The sequence below is a fragment of the Ovis aries genome, chromosome 15 (assembly GCF_016772045.2).
Source record: "Ovis aries strain OAR_USU_Benz2616 breed Rambouillet chromosome 15, ARS-UI_Ramb_v3.0, whole genome shotgun sequence".
In the NCBI taxonomy this organism is placed as follows: Eukaryota; Metazoa; Chordata; class Mammalia; order Artiodactyla; family Bovidae; genus Ovis; species Ovis aries.
The window spans coordinates 51,672,488-51,692,153 of record NC_056068.1 but is presented as its reverse complement, the minus strand read 5'-3'; the positions used below and the strand labels follow the sequence as shown (position 1 = coordinate 51,692,153).

At 39.8% G+C, this 19,666-nt stretch overlaps 1 protein-coding gene across 3 annotated transcripts in view; it reads left to right on the top strand.

The window, feature by feature from the left end:
• FAM168A (family with sequence similarity 168 member A) overlaps positions 1–19,666 on the top strand; it is a 208,337-nt gene that overhangs the window by 122,715 nt on the left and 65,956 nt on the right. For all 3 annotated transcript variants that reach the window (XM_060400006.1, XM_042232743.1, XM_012096020.5), the window contains one exon: positions 14,463–14,550. In XM_060400006.1, coding sequence (XP_060255989.1) covers positions 14,481–14,550 — 70 coding nt within the window. In that variant the 5' untranslated portion in view covers positions 14,463–14,480. The remainder of the gene's footprint in view (positions 1–14,462; positions 14,551–19,666) is intronic.

Here is a 19,666-nt window from a genome sequence, read left to right as displayed (position 1 = left end):
AATACAATCCCTATCAAGCTACCAGCCATATTTTTCACAGAACTAGAACAAATAATTTCAAGATTTGTATGGAAATACAAAAAACCTCGAATTGCCAAAGCAATCTTGAGAAATAAGAATCGAACTGGAGGAATCAACTTGCCTGACTTCAGGCTCTACTACAAAGCCACAGTCATCAAAACAGTATGGTACTGGCACAAAGACAGACATATAGATCAATGGAACAAAATAGAAAGCCCAGAGATAAATCCACACACATATGGACACCTTATCTTTGACAAAGGAGGCAAGAATATACAATGGAGTAAAGACAATCTCTTTAACAAGTGGTGCTGGGAAAACTGGTCAACCACTTGTAAAAGAATGAAACTAGATCACTTTCTAACACCGCACACAAAAATAAACTCAAAATGGATTAAAGATCTAAATGTAAGACCAGAAACTATAAAACTCCTAGAGGAGAACATAGGCAAAACACTCTCAGACATAAATCACAGCAGGATCCTCTATGATCCACCTCCCAGAATTCTGGAAATAAAAGCAAAAATAAACAAATGGGATCTAATTAAAATTAAAAGCCTCTGCACAACAAAGGAAAATATAAGCAAGGTGAAAAGACAGCCTTCTGAATGGGAGAAAATAATAGCAAATGAAGCAACTGACAAACAACTAATCTCAAAAATATACAAGCAACTTATGCAGCTCAATTCCAGAAAATAAACGACCCAATCAAAAAATGGGCCAAAGAACTAAATAGACATTTCTCCAAAGAAGACATACGGATGGCTAACAAACTCATGAAAAGATGCTCAACATCACTCATTATCAGAGAAATGCAAATCAAAACCACAATGAGGTACCACTTCACACCAGTCAGAATGGCTGCGATCCAAAAATCTGCAAGCAATAAATGCTGGAGAGGGTGTGGAGAAAAGGGAACCCTCCTACACTTTTGGTGGGAATGCAAACTGGTACAGCCACTATGGAGAACAGTGTGGAGATTCCTTAAAAAATTGCAAATAGAACTGCCTTATGACCCAGCAATCCCACTGCTGGGCATACACACCGAGGAAACCAGAATCGAAAGAGACACATGTACCCCAATGTTCATCGCAGCACTGCTTATAATAGCCAGGACATGGAAACAACCTAGATGTCCATCAGCAGATGAATGGATAAGAAAGCTGTGGTACATATACACAATGGAGTATTACTCAGCCGTTAAAAAGAATTCATTTGAATCAGTTCTGATGAGATGGATGAAACTGGAGCCGATTACACAGAGTGAAGTAAGCCAGAAAGAAAAACACCAATACAGTATACTAACACATATATATGGAATTTAGGAAGATGGCAATGACGACCCTGTATGCAAGACAGGAAAAAAGACACAGCTGTGTATAACGGACTTTTGGACTCAGAGGGAGAGGGAGAGGGTGGGATGATTTGGGAGAATGGCATTCTATCATGTATACTATCATGTAAGAATTGAATCGCCAGTCTATGTCTGATGCAGGATACACCATGCTTGGGGCTGGTGCATGGGGATGACTCACAGAAATGTTATGGGGAGGGAGGTGGGAGGGGGGTTCATGTTTGGGAACACAGGTAAGAATTAAAGATTTTAAAATTAAAAAAATAAAAAACTAAAAAAAGCAGAGATATTACTTTGCCAACAAAGGTCCGTCTAGTCAAGGCTATGGTTTTCCAGTGGTCATGTATGGATGTAAGAATTGGACTATAAAGAAAGCTGAGCACAGAAGAATTGATGCTTTTGAACTGTGGTGTGGGAGAAGACTCTTGAGAGTCCCTTGGACTGCAAGGAGATCCAACTATTCCATCCTAAAGGAGATCAGTCCTGGGTGTTCATTGGAAGGACTGATGCTGAAGCTGAAACTCCAGTACTCTGGCCACCTGATGCGAAGAGTTGACTCATTGGAAAAGACCCCGATGCTGGGAAAGATTGAAGGCAGGAGGAGAAGGGGATGACAGAGGATGAGATGGCTGGATGGCATCACCGACTCAATGGACATAGGTTTGGGTGGACTCCGGGAGTTGGTGATGGACAGGGAGGCCTGGCGTGCTGCAGTTCATGGGGTTGCAAAGAGTGAGTGGGACATGACTGAGCGACTGAACTGAACTGAAGCAATTTAGCACAGTACAGTAGGTAGCCTCAAGTTGACTAGTACCTGTCTTACTCTTTTGAGTAAGATCTAAAACCGAACACCTGGGAGGAGGATAGTCTACAGTCCTGGGGAAACCTATGGACATTATGGATCCCAGGTCATTGAAAATCATGTGTGATGAGGATGTTTCCTAAGATGAAATAATGATAAAGCCACCATTTGTTAAATGTTTACATGTATTCTGGCAAAACATGTGTTGTCTTATTTAATCCCCTCAAGAATCCTAGAGTGTAATTACCTCTAGTATTTCCACTGTACAGACGAGGAAACAAGTAAGCCATCCAAGGCTTCACAGCTGCTGTGGCTTAAAACCCTATGTTCTTAACCATTCACTATATGAAATTGCTTGGCAACACTTTTGCACATATTACTTCCCCGGGAAAGGTAATAACTTTGGGTGCTATAAACTTGCTGTTGAGAATTCCCAATATAGTGGGCTTCATGGGTTTGCTTCAGAGAACTAAAATATTCTGATTACACTTTGACTGAATGGGTTCTTCAAACAAATACCTGCATTTCTTTATATTCCCTTAGTATCCTATATTTCATAACAGATGGATCTAAAATGCCAAGAAAGATAAAGGACCAGCAAAAGGGTAGAAGGGCATTCCTGGAACTACATTATCATACACCTTATTTGTTCATTTGTCTTTCCATCTAATTGTTTGATTATCTGTCTATCCTGAGGATGGTACCAAGGTGATACAATGGGAAGTCTCCAGTTTAAGGGCAGGAGACCTGGGTTTTGTTCAGGGCACCTGTCCACAACCCTGATTTGCCATGTATTTCTAGGGTAGTCTTTTCCTTTCCCTGTGCCTTAGTCTTCTCTTCTAAATAAAATAAAATAAAAATAAATAAAAGTCAGTAAAGCTATTGGGTGTTATGATCATAATCCTCTTCCACTTTCTCTCTCCACCTAAATGTGATGGGTAATATGGCACTTGTACTTTTTAAAGGGAGCACCACTGTTTTTTTTTTTACTGTCACAGCCTTATCTAAGAAGATAAAATTTGGTTACATTTTTGCATTGCAAATCTAGCCTCTTGTAAACATTAGAGAGGGGCTCTCTGAGCATTGTTGATTCATAGTCTCTCTAGAAATGCCTGATCACTGTTTCTTATAGTTTGGGATAGCAAGCCTGGCCACAGCAACCCATTTCCAGCAAATTATAATTTTGCTTTAGAGTTGTGTGATAATTTAAGGTCATTGTATTATGTGGTTGTGAAACTGCATTTATTCAGCAAATATTTTCAAAGTACCTACTTTGTGCTTGACTTTGTTCTAGGTATCAGGAATCTCTGTATTTCATTTACAGGTAGGCACAGAGGTGGTATTAACCTTTTACATGAAAAGAGCTGTTATCTCTGGAAGCCTTTTTGATATTGAGATCCTTGTGGCTGATTCCTAGAAATCAGAGTGCTCCTTCTTTCATCTTTAAATTGAAATGTTTTCTGAGACAAAATGATAACATACACAATTGTGAAATGCAGTAATAGAATGTGCAGTCTGAGTACATTTGGCAGACAGTATAAAGAAATAGATTACTACGATAAAAATGGGCTTCCTTGTGTACAGAATTAAGGAGAACTAACACTGAAACAGTTTTCCTCAATTTGGTAAGAACTTGGCTTAAAGCTCAACATTCAGAAAACTAAGATCATGGCATCTGGTCCCATCTTCATGGCAAATAGATGAGGAAACAGTGGAAACAATGGCTGACTTCATTTTTCTGCGGTTCATGGGGTCGCAAAGAGTTGGACACGACTGAGCGACGTGATATTAAACTGTTGAATTCCAGTAAAAGCTTTCTTTTAACTTACCCACTAGTTAATTCATTCATCTAGTTGAAAATCTTTACTGTGCACCCTGCTTTATACCAAGCCCTTTACTGAAAATTCAGTGGTGAATAAAACAGATATGGTCCCTCAACCTTATGTTGCTTAAAATATATCAGGAAGAAAAGAATTGGGCAGGCAGATTACAGCCACAAGTATTTATAACTAAGAAGTTTCAGAGAGTCCTGGGATCATAAAATGGCCTGTGAAAAGTGAAAGTGAAGTCGCTTAGTGGTGTCCAACTCTTTGCGACCCCATGGACTGTAGCCCGCCAGGCTCCTCAGTCCATGGAATTTTCCAGGCAAGAGTACTGGAGTGGGTTGCCATTTCCTTCTCCAGGGCATCTTCCCAACCCAGGGATCGAACCCAGGTCTCCCATACTGCAGGCAGACGCTTTACTGAGCCACGAGGGAAGCCCAATGGCCTGTAGCCATGCCCAATCTGGCTTTCTGAGATTTTTTTTATTATTATTTGGACTGCACCACACAGCTTGTGGGATCTCAGTTCCCTCACCAGGGATTGATCTTGTGCCCTCGATGGTGAAAGCATGGAGTCCTAATCACTGTACCACCAGAGAATTCTCTGAGATCCTTCATAAGAGCTGAGAGGACACAATTGAGAAATGGGTACAGGATGAAAATATTCCTGCCATGTTTTCCCTGCAGTTCTGTTACAGCTTTTCAGAACTATACAGTGTTCTCTGAATGTGCCTTGCTCTCTCATTGTATAATTTCACAAATGACCTTTCCTTCTCCTCCCTCTGTAGAATTCCTGTCATCCTTCAAAACAGATCAAATAGCATTCTTTTGAAATCTTATATATCTCTCTCCTTAATTAAACAAGATTAGGTTCAGCTACATATAATAAATCTAAAATAACAATAGTTTAAAAACATAGGGTTTTATTTTCTCATGTAAAACAGTAAAAAGGTAGTCCAGGGCTGAAATGATCAAGGATCCAGGTTTCTTCTGTCATCCTTGGTTTGAGACTTCTGTTCTCAAGGTCACATCACAGAAAAGGTTGATGAGCTCCAGTCAGCATGTCTTAATTCCAGATAGCAGGTATGAGGAAGAGGAGAAGGAAAGACACCTCCCCCAAGCTAACAGTGATCCCTTTAAGCAGCCTTTAAGTGTAAGTCCTATACAATATATTTCAGTTACATCTCATTGAGCAGAGCTAATCACATAGCCTCACTGAACTACAGGAGAGACTGGGGAATAGAATCGTTTAACTGAGCATATTGCCATCTAGTGGCAATCAGAACATCTCCCTGCCCCGCCCCCCCCCCCCCCCCATCCTTTAGTAAGCTGTTCTTTCTTTAAATTCTAGCATTCTGTATAATAACAGTACAATTTTGCTATTGTTAGTTTTTGTGTTTTTCTTCCCCATACAAACACCTCAGGGACGGGAATTATGTCCTGTTATCTCTGACTTAGTAACACTTTGCTCAGAGCTTTGTCACAAGAGATTTCAGTTCATGTGTATAAATGAGGATATTGCATTAAATGACTTAATTCCTTTCAGTGCATTAAAAAATTCTATATTTTTTCCTTGATGATTCAAGAATCACGAATTTGTGTTATTTTAATAGCTTTATTGAGGTATAACATATATGGTAAAATTCACCCATTTTAAGTATACTATTCAGTGCTGTTCAGTCATTTTACTGAGTTGTGCAACTGTCACCAAAATCTAGTTTAAACCATTTTGAATTACCCCAAAGAGATCTCTTGCTCTCATTTGCTGTCAACCTCCATTTCTGCTCCAGGTCCTAGGTGAACAAATATCTATCTGCCCCATGATTTGCCTTTTCTGAACATTTCGTATAAATGGAATCACATAATATGCTGTCTTTTGTTCTGGCTTCTTTCAGTTAGCACAATATTTTTTAGGTTAATTAATGCTATGGTATGTATCAGTAGTTTGTTCTTTTTTACTGTTGATACTGTTATTAATAAACTTTGGAAGTTATTTTCTTAGTGGTTGTTTTGGGGATTAAATATGTATCTTTATTGCACATTACATATTATAACATACACATTATAATCTACTTCATGTGCAAACAGTCTGGGACTTCCCTGGTGTTTCAGTGGTTAAGACAGTGCTGCCAGTGCAGAAGGCACAGATTTGGTCCCTGATCTTGGAGAAGGAAATGGCAACCCACTCCAGTGTTCTTGCCTGGAAAATCCCAGGGATGGGAGAGCCTGGTGGGCTGCCGTCTATGGGGTCGTGCAGAGTCGGACATGACTGAAGCGACTTAGCAGCAGCAGCAGGGAACTAAGATTCTGCATGCCTATGGTGCAGCCAAAAGAAAAAAAGAAGAAAACACATATACAATCAATGTACTTCACATTATAAACTAACATAATTTCAGTAAAATGTAGAAACTTTGTTCCAGTGTAGCTCCATTTTTCCTCTCTTTTACTTTGGGGTCTTGTTTTTCTGTACAGTAAATTTTTTATGTCATAGATGGAACAATGTAGTTTTAAAGTTATTATTTTACATAACTGTCTTTTAAGAGAAAAAGAAAAATATTTATGTTATCTTTATTTTTACCTATGTAATAGCCTTTACCCGTGCTCTTTTCTTTTCATGTGGATTTGAATTACTCTGTAGTGCCATTTCCTTTCAGCCAGAAGGCTTTAGTATGTCTTTAGGGTTTTTGGAAAGGGAGGTTGCTGTCAGTGAATTATCTTAGTTGTTAGTTATTTGGGAATGTCTTTATTTTTGCCTTTAATTTTGAATGATGGTTTTACTGGGGTCACAAATTGTGATTGGTAAACTTTTTTTCATTCAATGCATTTGATTTATTATTCCACTGCCTCTGGCCTCCATTGTTTCTAATGAGAAGTGAGCTGTTAACCTTAATCTTATTGTTGTCCCCTTTTATCTCATAAGTTTTTTTCTCTTGCCACTTTCAAAATTTTCTCTTTGGCTTTCAATGGTTTTTACTATGATGTGTACAAATGTGTCTCTTTTTGTGTTTAGCCCACTTGGAGTTCACCATCTTGGGTGTAGTGTAATGTATGTTTTTAAAATCAATTTTGAGGAGCTTTTGGTGATTATATCTTCAGATATTTTTTCTACTCCTTTCTTTCCTCTCTTTAGAAATCCCTTTACTTGTATGTTGGTTTGTTCCATAGTTTCCCACAGTTCTCTGACTTTATTTTTCATTTTTTCTTTTTGTTTTGCAGATAGCATTATCTGTATTCATCCATCTTTGAATTTGATGATTCTTTCTTCTGTCAACTCAGATTTGTTTTGAGTCCTCTTGAATGTTTGATTTCAGAATACAATTTTCATTTGGTTCTTTTTGTAATTGCTGTTTATTGATTTCTCTATTTGATAAGTAATTATCATCATACTTTCATTTAGTTCTTTAAATATGGTTTTCTTTATTTAAAAAAATTTCCAATAGGTGCTTTGAAATATTTATCTTTTGATTCTAATACCTATAGTCTCCTTTTATCCCCCCCGTAAATGGGTCATTCCAGTGTCTGCATGTTTTATGATTTTTTTGGTTGAAAAACTGTGTTGTAGATAATATAATGTAGCAACTCTTGATTCAGATTCTTCCACCACTAAGGAATGGGAGGGCTGTTGCATTTGTTTTTTTAACCCCTCTTTTTTGGTTTCTTTAGTACATGCTCAGACTGTTGCAGGAAGGGAGACCCCTTCCAGGGCCTGAAACTGGGCTCTTGTCTAACACTCAGAAATGAATTGTCTGAAGAGACACATGTGCTGACAAAGCAAGAGATTTTATTGGGAAAGGGCACCCGGATGGAGAGCAGTAGGGTAAGGGAACCCAGGAGAACTGCTCTGCCACGTGGCTCGCAGTCTCAGATTTTATGGTGATGGGATTAGTTTCCGGGTTGTCTTTGGCCAGTCATTCTAATTCAGAGTCTTTCCTGGTGGCGCATGCATTGCTCAGCCAAGATGGATGCTAGCGAGAGGGATTCTGGGAAGTAGACGGACACATGGTGTCTCCTTTTGACCTTTCCTGAACTCCTGGTTGGTGGTGGCTTATTAGTTCTGTATTCCTTACCAGGATCTCCTGTCATAAAACAACTCATGTAAATGGTTACTATGGTGCCTGACCAGGGTGGGAGGTTTCAGTTAGTGTGCTTCCCCTAACAAGACTACTTCATAGTGCCTGTCTTTGTAGTGTGTGACTGCTGATGTCTCTTTTTTTAACCATGAACATTTATTTATTTAACATGCAAGTAGTTTATTCTGGTCATATATATTTATTTAAAGAAAGTCTCTGTGAAAGGAGTTTCTTTCTTTCTTTCTTAATCTTTATGTATGTGACTGTGCTGGGTCTTATGTGTTGCCACACATGGGATCTTCAGTCTTCCTTGTAGCATGTGGGTTCTTTTAGTTACAGCAATCAGGATCTTTAACAGCATGCAAACTCTCAGTTGTGGCATATGAGATCTACTTCCCTGACGAAGGGATCAAACCCAGGCTCCCTGCATTGGGAACATGGAGTCTTAGCCACTGGACCACCAGAGAATATTTTTTTAAATATTATTTTAATTTTAAACTAGGCTTCCTGAAGGTCACCCCTGGGTCAGCATAGTTTAGTGGTCAACAATGACTGGTTTCAGCCCTAGGCCAGGAAATCTTTCACCCTTTGTTGATGGATTTGTTTGTTGATGGGAGAATGCATTCAAAGTTCAGGCAATTTTTGCAATTCTGCTCCAGCCTTTACTTTCAGTGTGTTCAACGCCTTATATTCACATTGGGTCTATAGATACCTAGAACTGCTCCAGTTTCTCCTTAGCATGTATGAAACCTTACACATCACCAGGGATTCCATAGTGGGTCTCATTTTTTTGTTTCCAAGGACTCCTTTTAAAATTTCTGGCTTATCTGCAGGCCTATTGCCTGCCCTAACCAGTATTACGACCTTAGGCCAGCTGCAGTAGTGGCCTTCCTGGATAGTTTACTATTGTTCCCCCAGATTGTCCCTCTATTGTTTTTGACAATGACTCTGGGCAGTATCCAGAGAAAATGGTCTACACTCAGCGTCAAATTAAATCAGTCCACTCTGGCAAGTTATCCTTCTGGCCTGGCCTGATGGAATTATTCCAGGGAGTTGGGGGCTAGAGGGTAGGAGCAGCTTGAGCCTAAAATGATACAGATTCTCACTGTTCTTGATATGGTTCAGTAATTCTTCTTATATTACCATTTCTCAGTTTGATATATGCCTTTGGTTAATTTTCAGAGGCTCAAAATAGTTGTTTTTGACAGTTTCGTTCAGTTTTATTGTTGCTTTTAGGGAAGAGGGTTTGCTAAGCAATTTAGGTATTCCAGAAGTTCCACCTCTGAACTTAAAAATTTCATTATTTTTGGCATGTTTATTTTTATTTAACTTTCAAAATTCCCTAACTAGACCATAGCCTCCTTTGGGCAGACGCTATATCTTTTTGTTTTTTTAATAGTATCCATTCTAATAAACATTAAACCTGTAAGCTTTCATTTCTTTATCTGTCAAATGAAATTAGCAATCCTTGTGTTGCTTACTTCAAAGGATCAAGTGAAATAGTGATTAAAATCTCATTATAAACTAGATCTTTCTTAACTTACAGTGAGGTTCAGTTCAGTTCAGTTCAGTCGCTCAGTTGTGTCCGACTCTTTGTGACCCCATGAATCACAGCACGCCAGGCCTCCCTGTCCATCACCAACTCCCGGAGTTCACTCAAACTCATGTCCATCAAGTCGGTGATGCCATCCAGCCATCTCATCCCAATAAACTCATTTTAAGTTGAAAATGCGTTTAATGCACCTAACCTTCCAAACATCATGGTTTAGCCTAGCCTACTTTAAACATGCTCAGAACACAATAGCCTACATTTGAGCAAAATCATCTAACACGAAGCCTATTTTGTAATGTTGACTCTCTCATATAATTTATTAAATACTATATTTTAAGTGAAAAATAGAATGGTTATATGGATACAGAATGGTTGCACATGTAAGTTGGTTGTTTACCCTTGACTGACTGGGAGCTGTAGCTTATTGCTGTTGCTGCCAAATATCATGAGAGAGTATTGCGCTGCATACACTAGCCCAGGAAAAGCAAAATTCAGAATTCAAAGTATTTTCCTACTGAATGCATATTGCTTTGGTACCATTGTAAAGTTGAAAAATCTTAACCAAACTCTTCATAATTTGGGTACCATCTATATAAGCCTTGTAAATGGTAAAGTTCTTTAAAACCTTATATAGGTAGTTTGTAAACTACGTTAATTTAAATCACTGCAACCTGTTTTGCATATGGTACTTCTAAGTGTTCACTCTTCACCCCTGAAATTTTTCTTGTCATTTTGTGCTCATAGATTTTGCTATTGATTTGAAAGAGATTGTTCAGATATTTTTGAGGGCAGCAGCAGCAGCAGGCTACTTGTCAGAGAGTCTGGGGATGAAGTCCAGCTCCACGAGGAGGGAAGTCTTTAGCACCTCTGTCTGTTTTCCTTAGTCATCATGCTGCCACTCAGCTCACCACTGCTTGTACTGCCCAAGATGAGTTATCAGTAGAGGCTTCTCTGAACATTGGAAGTAAATGCTGGAGAGATGTGAAGCCAAGTTGTTAACTGAAATATGCCAAGAAGTGCCAAACACCTTGAAGCTATTCCAGAGTTGTTTTTTGCGGGAAGCATGAAGGATGGTTCATTATGTATTCAACTACTATGCATTTAGTGACCATTATATACTAGGTAATATTTTGGGTATTGGGGATTCAAGAAAAAATAAACAGAATCCTTGTTCTTATGGAACTTACAACTCTAATGGGGGAAAGAATAAGCAAATCGACAAGAAAGGGTATCAGTTAATGATTGGGGTCAATGGGAAAAGTAAAACAGAAATTGGGGACAGAATAACAGTAGGAGTTATTTTTAGATAGGTTGGCTAAGGAATTAACTTCAGACATGGTGACATTTGTTTAGAGAACTGAATGAAGTGAGGGAGTATGTTATTTGAATATTTGGGGAGGGGCATTTTTGGTGTGAGGAAGAGCAAGTGCAAAGGCCCTGAGGCATCAGCATACATGTGTGTTCAGGGAACAAGAATGTCCCTTGTAGAAATCAAGAGATAGTAGTAGGAGTTGCAACCAGAGTGGTGGACATGTGAGACCAGATCTATAAGGCCTCATAGACCTTTATAGGGGCTCCCCAGGTGGCACTAGTGGTAAGAACCTGCCTGCCAGTGCAGGAGATATAAGAGACATGGGAAGGATCCCTGGGTGGGGAGGATCCCGCTTTGGTCTTCTGGAAGAGGGGCATGGCAACCCACTCCAGTATTCCTGCATGGAGAATCACATGGACAGAGGAGCCTGGCGGGCTACAGTCCATAGGGTTGCAGAGTCAGACATGATTGAAGCATGTAAGGACTTTAGATTTTATCCTGAATGAGATGGGAAGCTATTGCAGAGTTGTGTTTTCTGACACAAGTAATGTAGACTTACTGTGGTTCAACCCCACGGAGCAGGGGCAACTCCATACTCAGCTCTAGAGAGGGAGCTAAATGGGACTACACCTTGGCACTTATCTTACTGAAGAAGTGAAATCAGGTTGGATTGATAGCATGTGGCAGCTAATATCCTGTACAGCTGGCAGGAATAGAAGTCAGGCAGTCAGTGCCTTTATTTTCTCATAACTGCCTGTGTGTGTCCAGCAAGGACCCAGTAGTTGCCTCCATGGTGGGATCTCTCAGGGGCTATTAGTATCATAATAAAGACACCATTGCCAAATCCAAGGTTGTAAAGGTTTTGCTATCTTTTCTTTTTTTCTTCTATGAGTTTTATCTTTTTAGCTGTCTCATTTAGGTCTTTGATTTGGGGTGCTAGTCTTAACCTTGTCCCTTACTTACTTTGTGACCTCAGGCTGTACATTTGCCATTTCTCAGCCTCACTTTTTTCATCTTGTTACAATAAAAGTTGATATTTGAGTATACAAAACCACAACAGAAAACAAAGGTTGCCACAGTTAGGATTTAAGGGGAGGGTGTTGACTCCAAAGATAGAGAACTTTTGGGGATGGTGAAAATACTTTGTATCCTAATTGTGTTGGTGTTTCTACAACTGTATACATTTTTCAGAGCTCATAGAACTGTATGCCTAAAAGAAGTAGATTTTACTACATGTTAATTGTACCTCAATAAACCTAGCTTTAAAACAATACCTACAACAACTCTGCAAAGTATGTGTTATTCTTTCCCATTTTGAGTCTAGTGGGAACTGAGGCTCAGGAAAGTTAGTGGACTTGCCTGTGGTCCCACATTTGGTATGTGGCAGTTCCAGAATTTGAACCTAAATCTGCCTGATAATAGAGCTTGTGATCTTCCTACTCATTTTTAGCCTGTCCCTGAAACTATTCGTGTGTGGATTCTGTTGTAAAAGGCTGACCTTCCCTTGAAAGCCAGGAACTCTGTCTGCCTATTGTATTCTTATTCTGCATTTTGAACCCCTGGCAGATCTCATTTCTGCCAGTCATTTGTTGAGGTTGGAGTCCACGCTGTTCTGGAGTGCTGCTCAGGCATGGTCTCCTTCTGAGGCTGTGGTTCTCATTTTTTGAGCAGCAGGAGACCAGTTTCAAAACTGATGAGTTTCTTTGGTTATGAAGAGCAATTTCAAACTTCGTCCAATCAGCAACAAAGAGTAGCTTCTCAGTAGGAGAGTGCTCAGATATTTATAGGACCTGTTGTGCTGCTTAGCAGTCTTCCTTACCCTGGCTTATTTAACAGAGAACCTGTTGGGTAGAAGAGAGATCCAAGGCTATTACCATCATTACTTACATCTGCATTCCACTTTGTAGTTTGCAATGTATTTTAATATCTGTGAACTCTCTTAGCACCTTGCCAGGAGGGTGCTTATATTTAGAGAGAATGTACTTGATGGTGGACTTCCCAGATGGTGCAGTGGTAAAGGATCTGCTTGCTGATGCAGGAGATGTGGATTTGATTCCTGGGTTGGGAAAATCCCCTGGAGAAGGAAACGGCAACCCACTCCAACATTCTTACCTGGTAAATGCCCTGCACAGAGAAGCCTGGTGGTCTACAGTCTGTATCACAAAGTCGGACACAACTGAGCACACACGCATGTTCTGGCAGTATTCTTGGATAACTCTGGCTGCAAGTATGTTTTTTTCTTAATTTGTGCCGTAATGTGTATATTTCCTATAACTTTCATCAGGTTGTTCTAGTTTCAGGTTGTCAATTGATGATGGTTTAATCTAGCCTGTTGCCCTGGGGTGATTTGCCAGGGCTGCACATTGGGTACATTTCAAGAAGTTCTGTCGTCTGAATTTGACCAATGGCATTTTTTTTTTTACCTGTTTGCCCCACCTTCCTCTCTTTGGGAACCCATCTTTCCTCCACCTCTCATTCCAGAACCCTGGACAGGCTAATTAATCTCAGAGCAATTGTCATCAAGCCAGCTGTTGACTTTAACTGCTTGTCTTCAGCTTTTGACTTGTTTCCTGTCCTGAGGTTTTATGGAAGAAGTTAATGACCTAAGATATTGCCTTTCTATCATGTGAGCCTACTTAGGAGGAAATAGCTTGATTTTTATGAAGTGTAAATAATATATTTGGAGACACGTTTTCAAACATGTGTTGGCCTGTGTATCAGAGTTGGTTCCCTAAACAAGATGGGACAAATTGGCTGGCTAATAGAGCTTAATACTCCATTAATCAGAATGGAGAATGTGCTTCATTAAAGTAATTAACAGAGCACTTGTGCAGGTGATACTTATTGCACACAAATTTCCAAGTTTGTTTCTTTCCCTTGAATAAATTTTGAAAGAGACCTTGGCTGTGTTTCCTTGTTTGCATTAAAATGGTCAATGGCAATTAATTCCCATTTCCCCCCACAACTGCTGCTAGTGTATCTTGTCTTCTGTAAGTACAAAGGGTGGATAACACACTTGCTACTCTTTTTCCAGCAGTATGTGTGCTTATTACCAGGCACTGGGGCTCCCTGGTGAGCAGTAGAAGTGCATCCTGTCCTAGCTCATAGACAGGCATCCTTAGAAAGGACCGCAGAGAACCTGAAGTAATTGATTTTTTGTCAGGACACTGAAGCCTAGAGAGGGGAAGAGACTTGGCCAGTGCCACACAGTACACTCATGGTAGCTGAACTTATGGGATAGTGGGACTAGTACTGAGCTGAGAATCAAAAGGCTGGGGCTGACATTAGGCCAATTGTGTCACTTCTCTGCCTCTCAGTATCTTCATGTGTACAGTGGGAAAAGTGTCTAGCAAAGGGCCAGGTACAAACAAGCGGCTTTTTTTTTTTTTTTTTTTTAAAGTCCTCCTTCTGTTATACTACGTTGCTTCTCTGTGTCACTTGAAGATTATAGATCAGAAGCTGATGTCAGGGAGAATGAGCAATCAATAATCAATGCTGGTTTTTTGTTTGTTTGTTTGTTTTTCTGTAGGATTCTCAGTTGTCCACAATGAACCCTGTTTATAGCCCCGTGCAGCCTGGGGCTCCTTATGGCAACCCGAAGAACATGGCCTACACAGGTGAGTGGTGTGAGAATGACTCTGAGTTTGAGAAGTGGTGGTTAAGGACCCTACCACATAAGGGGCTCAATGACTTTTGGCATCTGACACCTCCAAAAGCCCTTGTAAAGCTTGGAAACTTGTAGAAGGGAGACATGTCTGGAGTTGAGTGGAGATAAAAATGATGTTCTTAAGACCATGGATTATTGAACTGCCTCTAGGGGAAAGGAAGGGAGGTAACATTTATTTATTACTGAGTACCTACCACAGGCCTAGTGCTGTACTGGGCACTTTTACATATCATGTTTAACTTTAATCTTAATTATACACGGTGAAGCCTATTATCACCATTTCACAGATGAGAAAAATATAGTTGCAGTGAAGTCACAAAACAAAACTAGGTGTTTGACCCAGGCCTGCTGATTCTGGAGGCTGATCTCTTTCCTGACTGCACACCACACTGTTTCCTATTGCACTGCCTTTGTGAATGTCGTCTAGAATGCCAGTGTCTCCTGACAGCTTCACCCTGTCCTTTACCATCTTTTCTCTGAGCTCAGACAGCACTTTTCCAGGGGGGAATTCTATCCCTTACCTGGCCTTGGGCAAGTTTTTTAACCTTCCAGAGCCTCGGTGTTCTCATTATAAAAGGAGAGCAATAGTGTTACCATGTTTCATGGGCTGCTGCAAGGATTAAATGAGCAGTGTGAGGCACTCATCATATAAAATATGGCACCAAGTAAGTACTTAATAGTGGTTATTATTTACAAATAACTAAGAATGGGCAGGATGTATCATAATGGAAGTAAATGAGAAAATATATATAAATTATCTAGCATGGTGCTTAGTATATCATGAGCCTTAAAAAATATAATGAAAATAAATCCAAGGTGACGATAACAGTATGAATGAACACCTGGAGGTAAGAAAGTATGGTCAAGGTACAGTCTACTTGAGATTAGCTGGACTAAAATGTAGAGGAGTGGGGGAAATGGGAAATAGAGTTTAACAAGTAGAGTAATAACGGTCGTGGTGGCAGAATCGGAGATGGGAGGATAGAGAGTTTCACCCTGGAAGGGAGAGAGGGTGTGTGGAGCGTACTGGTTCCTTTTTATAAATTTGCACTTTACTATGTATGCTGTATAGCCTCCTAGATTGGGAATAGAGGGATCTCTGAGAACTTTTTGTCTGGTTGCTCCAAATTTTTGTTCAATTAGAACATTGTGGGGTGCGGGGCTTCAAAAATCCTCAAATATTTGATACGAGTTCTGAAAAGTATTTAGAACTATTTTTATAAAACCTGCATATACACAAGATGATCAGTGTGTGCTAACACATTTGCAGCTATTTATGCTTGTAAATCGGGATTTTCTGAATGCTGTGCAACCCAAATAATATTTAGGAATATATTGAGCCTGATGTGACTAAGCTGTCATCATTAATTTTCAATTTCACATGTTTGTGTTTATCACAACAGCTTTATTATCCTGACTTAACTCCAATAGTAAATACATTCTGTTTGGGCTTCTATAGTATGTTTATTCTAATACCATTAATATCAGTAACCAGGATCCATTTGGCAGTATCCTATGCCCCACTAGCTCAGGGAGCCTGTTGCTTTTTCTCTTCCTGGTTCAGAATATTCCAGCAATCTAAGTCCTTTACCAGAGGGGACCGAGCTGCTTTGGTAGACAGAGCCGGGGGGGAATCCTTCAGGTTTCATGAGATCCTGGCTACCTTCATGCTTACTGAGTTGCTAAACCTGAGAAAGAAGCAGTTGCATTTATCTATTGATTTGCACAAAGAAGATTAGCAGTATAACATATTGATAAATGTGTTTCAACGGAGTGAACAACAAGCAAGTTAAAATCCCAGCTTTTTCAGATAATAGCTAGATGACTTTGGACAAATCACTTAACCTTCCTAAATTTGAATTTCTTTTATAATTGGGATAATACTATTTCATAGGACAGTTGTGAGAATTAAATGAGATAATTAGTACTCCTCTGCAGGGAGAGAGGGGTGATTGTCTTTGTTTCTACTAATCACCAAGGATTATTATCAGCCTGGAACTATGTTTTTAATTTTTCTTTTGGGATTCTAAGACTGCACAGATGGTATAAACTCCATATAAGTAGAATACATTCAAACTTCGCACAGGCCAAGGTTTCAATTCTTAAGGAAATTTTCTTTTTTAACCTAAGCTTCCAGTTTTCTTTCTACTTTTCAATTTCCTTTTCATTTTTTGACCTCAGGAGATTTCTTCTCTTTCTTAAAATCTCAAGTCTGCCTGTATTTGTTATATAACATAAAATGCTTGTTATACTTTTTATCCAGCTTTTCTAGGTGATATGGAGTAAGCAAATCAAGTTATCTTTTCTTCCAAATTGCAAGAAATAAAGATCCAAGTGACATAACCTGTAAAACAGATGTCAAATACAATACATTAGAGTAAACATTCACTATTATTGTTAGTAAAAATAATGGTTATATTAAAGAGTGTTAATTACCATTTGACAAGTACATACTAGGTACTTCATTAATTATAATCTTCAGTTCAGCTCAGTCACTCAGTCGTGTCCGACTCTTTGCGACCCCATGAATCGCAGCACACCAGGCCTCCCTGTCCATCACCATCTCCCGGAGTTCACTCAGACTCACGTCCATCGAGTCCGTGATGCCATCCAGCCATCTCATCCTCGGTCGTCCCCTTCTCCTCCTGCCCCCAATCCCTCCCAGCATCAGAGTCTTTTCCAATGAGTCAACTCTTCACATGAGGTGGCCAAAGTACTGGAGCTTCAGCTTTAGCATCATTCCTTCCAAAGAAATCCCAGGGTTGATCTCCTTCAGAATGGACTGGTTGGATCTCCTTGCAGTCCAAGGGACTCTCAAGAGTCTTCTCCAACACCACAGTTCAAAAGCAAAAATTCTTCGGCACTCAGCCTTCTTCACAGTCCAACTCTCACATCCATACATGACCATAGGAAAAACCATAGCCTTGACTAGACGGACCTTTGTTGGAAAAGTAATGTCTCTGCTTTTCAGTATGCTATCTAGGTTGGTCATAACTTTTCCTCCAAGGAGTAAGCGTCTTTTAATTTCATGGCTACAATCACCATCTGCAGTGATTTTGGAGCCCCCAAAAATAAAGTCTGACACTGTTTCCACTGTTTCCTCATCTATTTCCCATGAAGTGATGGGACTGGATGCCATGATCTTCGTTTTCTGAATATTGAGCTTTAAGCCAACTTTTTCTCGCTCCTCTTTCACCTTCATCAAGAGGCTTTTTAGGTCCTCTTCACTCTCTGCCATAAGGGTGGTGTCATCTGCATATCTGAGATTATTGATATTTCTCCCGGCAATCTTGATTCCAGCTTGCGTTTCTTCCAGTCCAACATTTCTCATGATGTACTCTGCATATAAGTGAAATAAGCAGGGTGACAATATACAGCCTTGATGTACTCCTTTTCCTATTTGGAACCAGTCTGTTGTTCCATGTCCAGTTCTAACTGTTGCTTCCTGACCTGCATACAGATTTCTCAAGAGGCAGGTTAGGTGGTCTGGTATTCTCATCTCTTTCAGAATTTTCTACAGTTTCTTGTGATCCACACAGTCAAAGGCTTTGGCATAGTCAATAAAGCAGAAATAGATGTTTTTTCTGGAACTCTCTTGCTTTTTCCATGATCCAGCGGATGTTGGCAATTTGATCTCTGGTTCCTCTGCCTTTTCTAAAACCAGCTTGAACATCAGGGAGTTTACAGTTCACGTATTGCTGAAGCCTGGCTTGGAGAATTTTGAGCATTACTTTACTAGCATGTGAGATGAGTGCAATTGTGCGGTAGTTTGAGCATTCTTTTGCATTGTCTTTCTTTGGGATTGGAATGAAAACTGACCTTTTCCAGTCCTGTGGCCACTGCTGACTTTTCCAAATTTGCTGGCATATTGAGTGCAGCACTTTCACAGCATCATCTTTCAGGATTTGAAATAGCTCAACTGGAATTCCATCACTTCCACTAGCTTTGTTCATAGTGATGCTTTCTAAGACCCACCTGACTTCACATTCCAAGATGTCTGGCTCTAGATTAGTGATCACATCATCATGATTATCTGGGTTGTGAAGATCTTTTTTGGACAGTTCTTCCGTGTATTCTTGCCACCTCTTCTTAATATCGTCTGCTTCTGTTAGGTCCATACCATTTCTGTCCTTTATCGAGCCCATCTTTGCATGAAATGTTCCCTTGGTATCTCTAATTTTCTTGAAGAGATCTCTAGTCTTTCCCATTCTGTTGTTTTCCTCTGTTTCTTTGGATTGATCGCTGAAGAAGGCTTTCTTATCTCTTCTTGCTATTCTCTGGAACTCTGCATTCAGATGGTTATATCTTTCCTTTTCTCCTTTGCTTTTCACCTCTCTTCTTTTCACAGCTATTTGTAAGGCCTCCCCAGACAGCCATTTTGCTTTTTTGCATTTCTTTTCCATGGGGATGGTCTTGATCCCTGTCTCCTGTACAATGTCACAAACCTCATTCCATAGTTCATCAGGCACTCTTATCTATCAGATCTAGGCCCTTAAATGTATTTCTCACTTCCACTGTATAATCATAAGGGATTTGATTTAGGTCATACCTGAATGATCTAGCGGTTTTCCCTACTTTCTTCAATTTAAGTCTGAATCTGGTAATAAGGAGTTCATGATCTGAGCCACAGTCAGCTCCTGGTCTTGTTTTTGTTGACTGTATAGAGCTTCTCCATCTTTGGCTGCAAAGAATATAATCAGTCTGATTTCGGTGTTGACCATCTGGTGATGTCCATGTGTAGAGTCTTCTCTTGTGTTGTTGGAAGAGAGTGTTTGCTATGACCAGTACATTTTCTTGGCAAAACTATATTAGTCTTTGCCCTGCTTCATTCCACATTCCAAGGCCAAATTTGCCTGTTACTTCAGGTGTTTCTTGACTTTGTACTTTTGCATTCCGGTCCCCTATAATGAAAAGGACATCTTATTTGGGTGTGAGTTCTAAAAGGTCTTGTAGGTCTTCATAAAACCGTTCAACTTCAGTTTCTTCAGTGTTACTGGTTTGGGCATAGACTTGGATAACTATGATATTGAATGGTTTGCCTTGGAGACGAACAGAGATCATTCTGT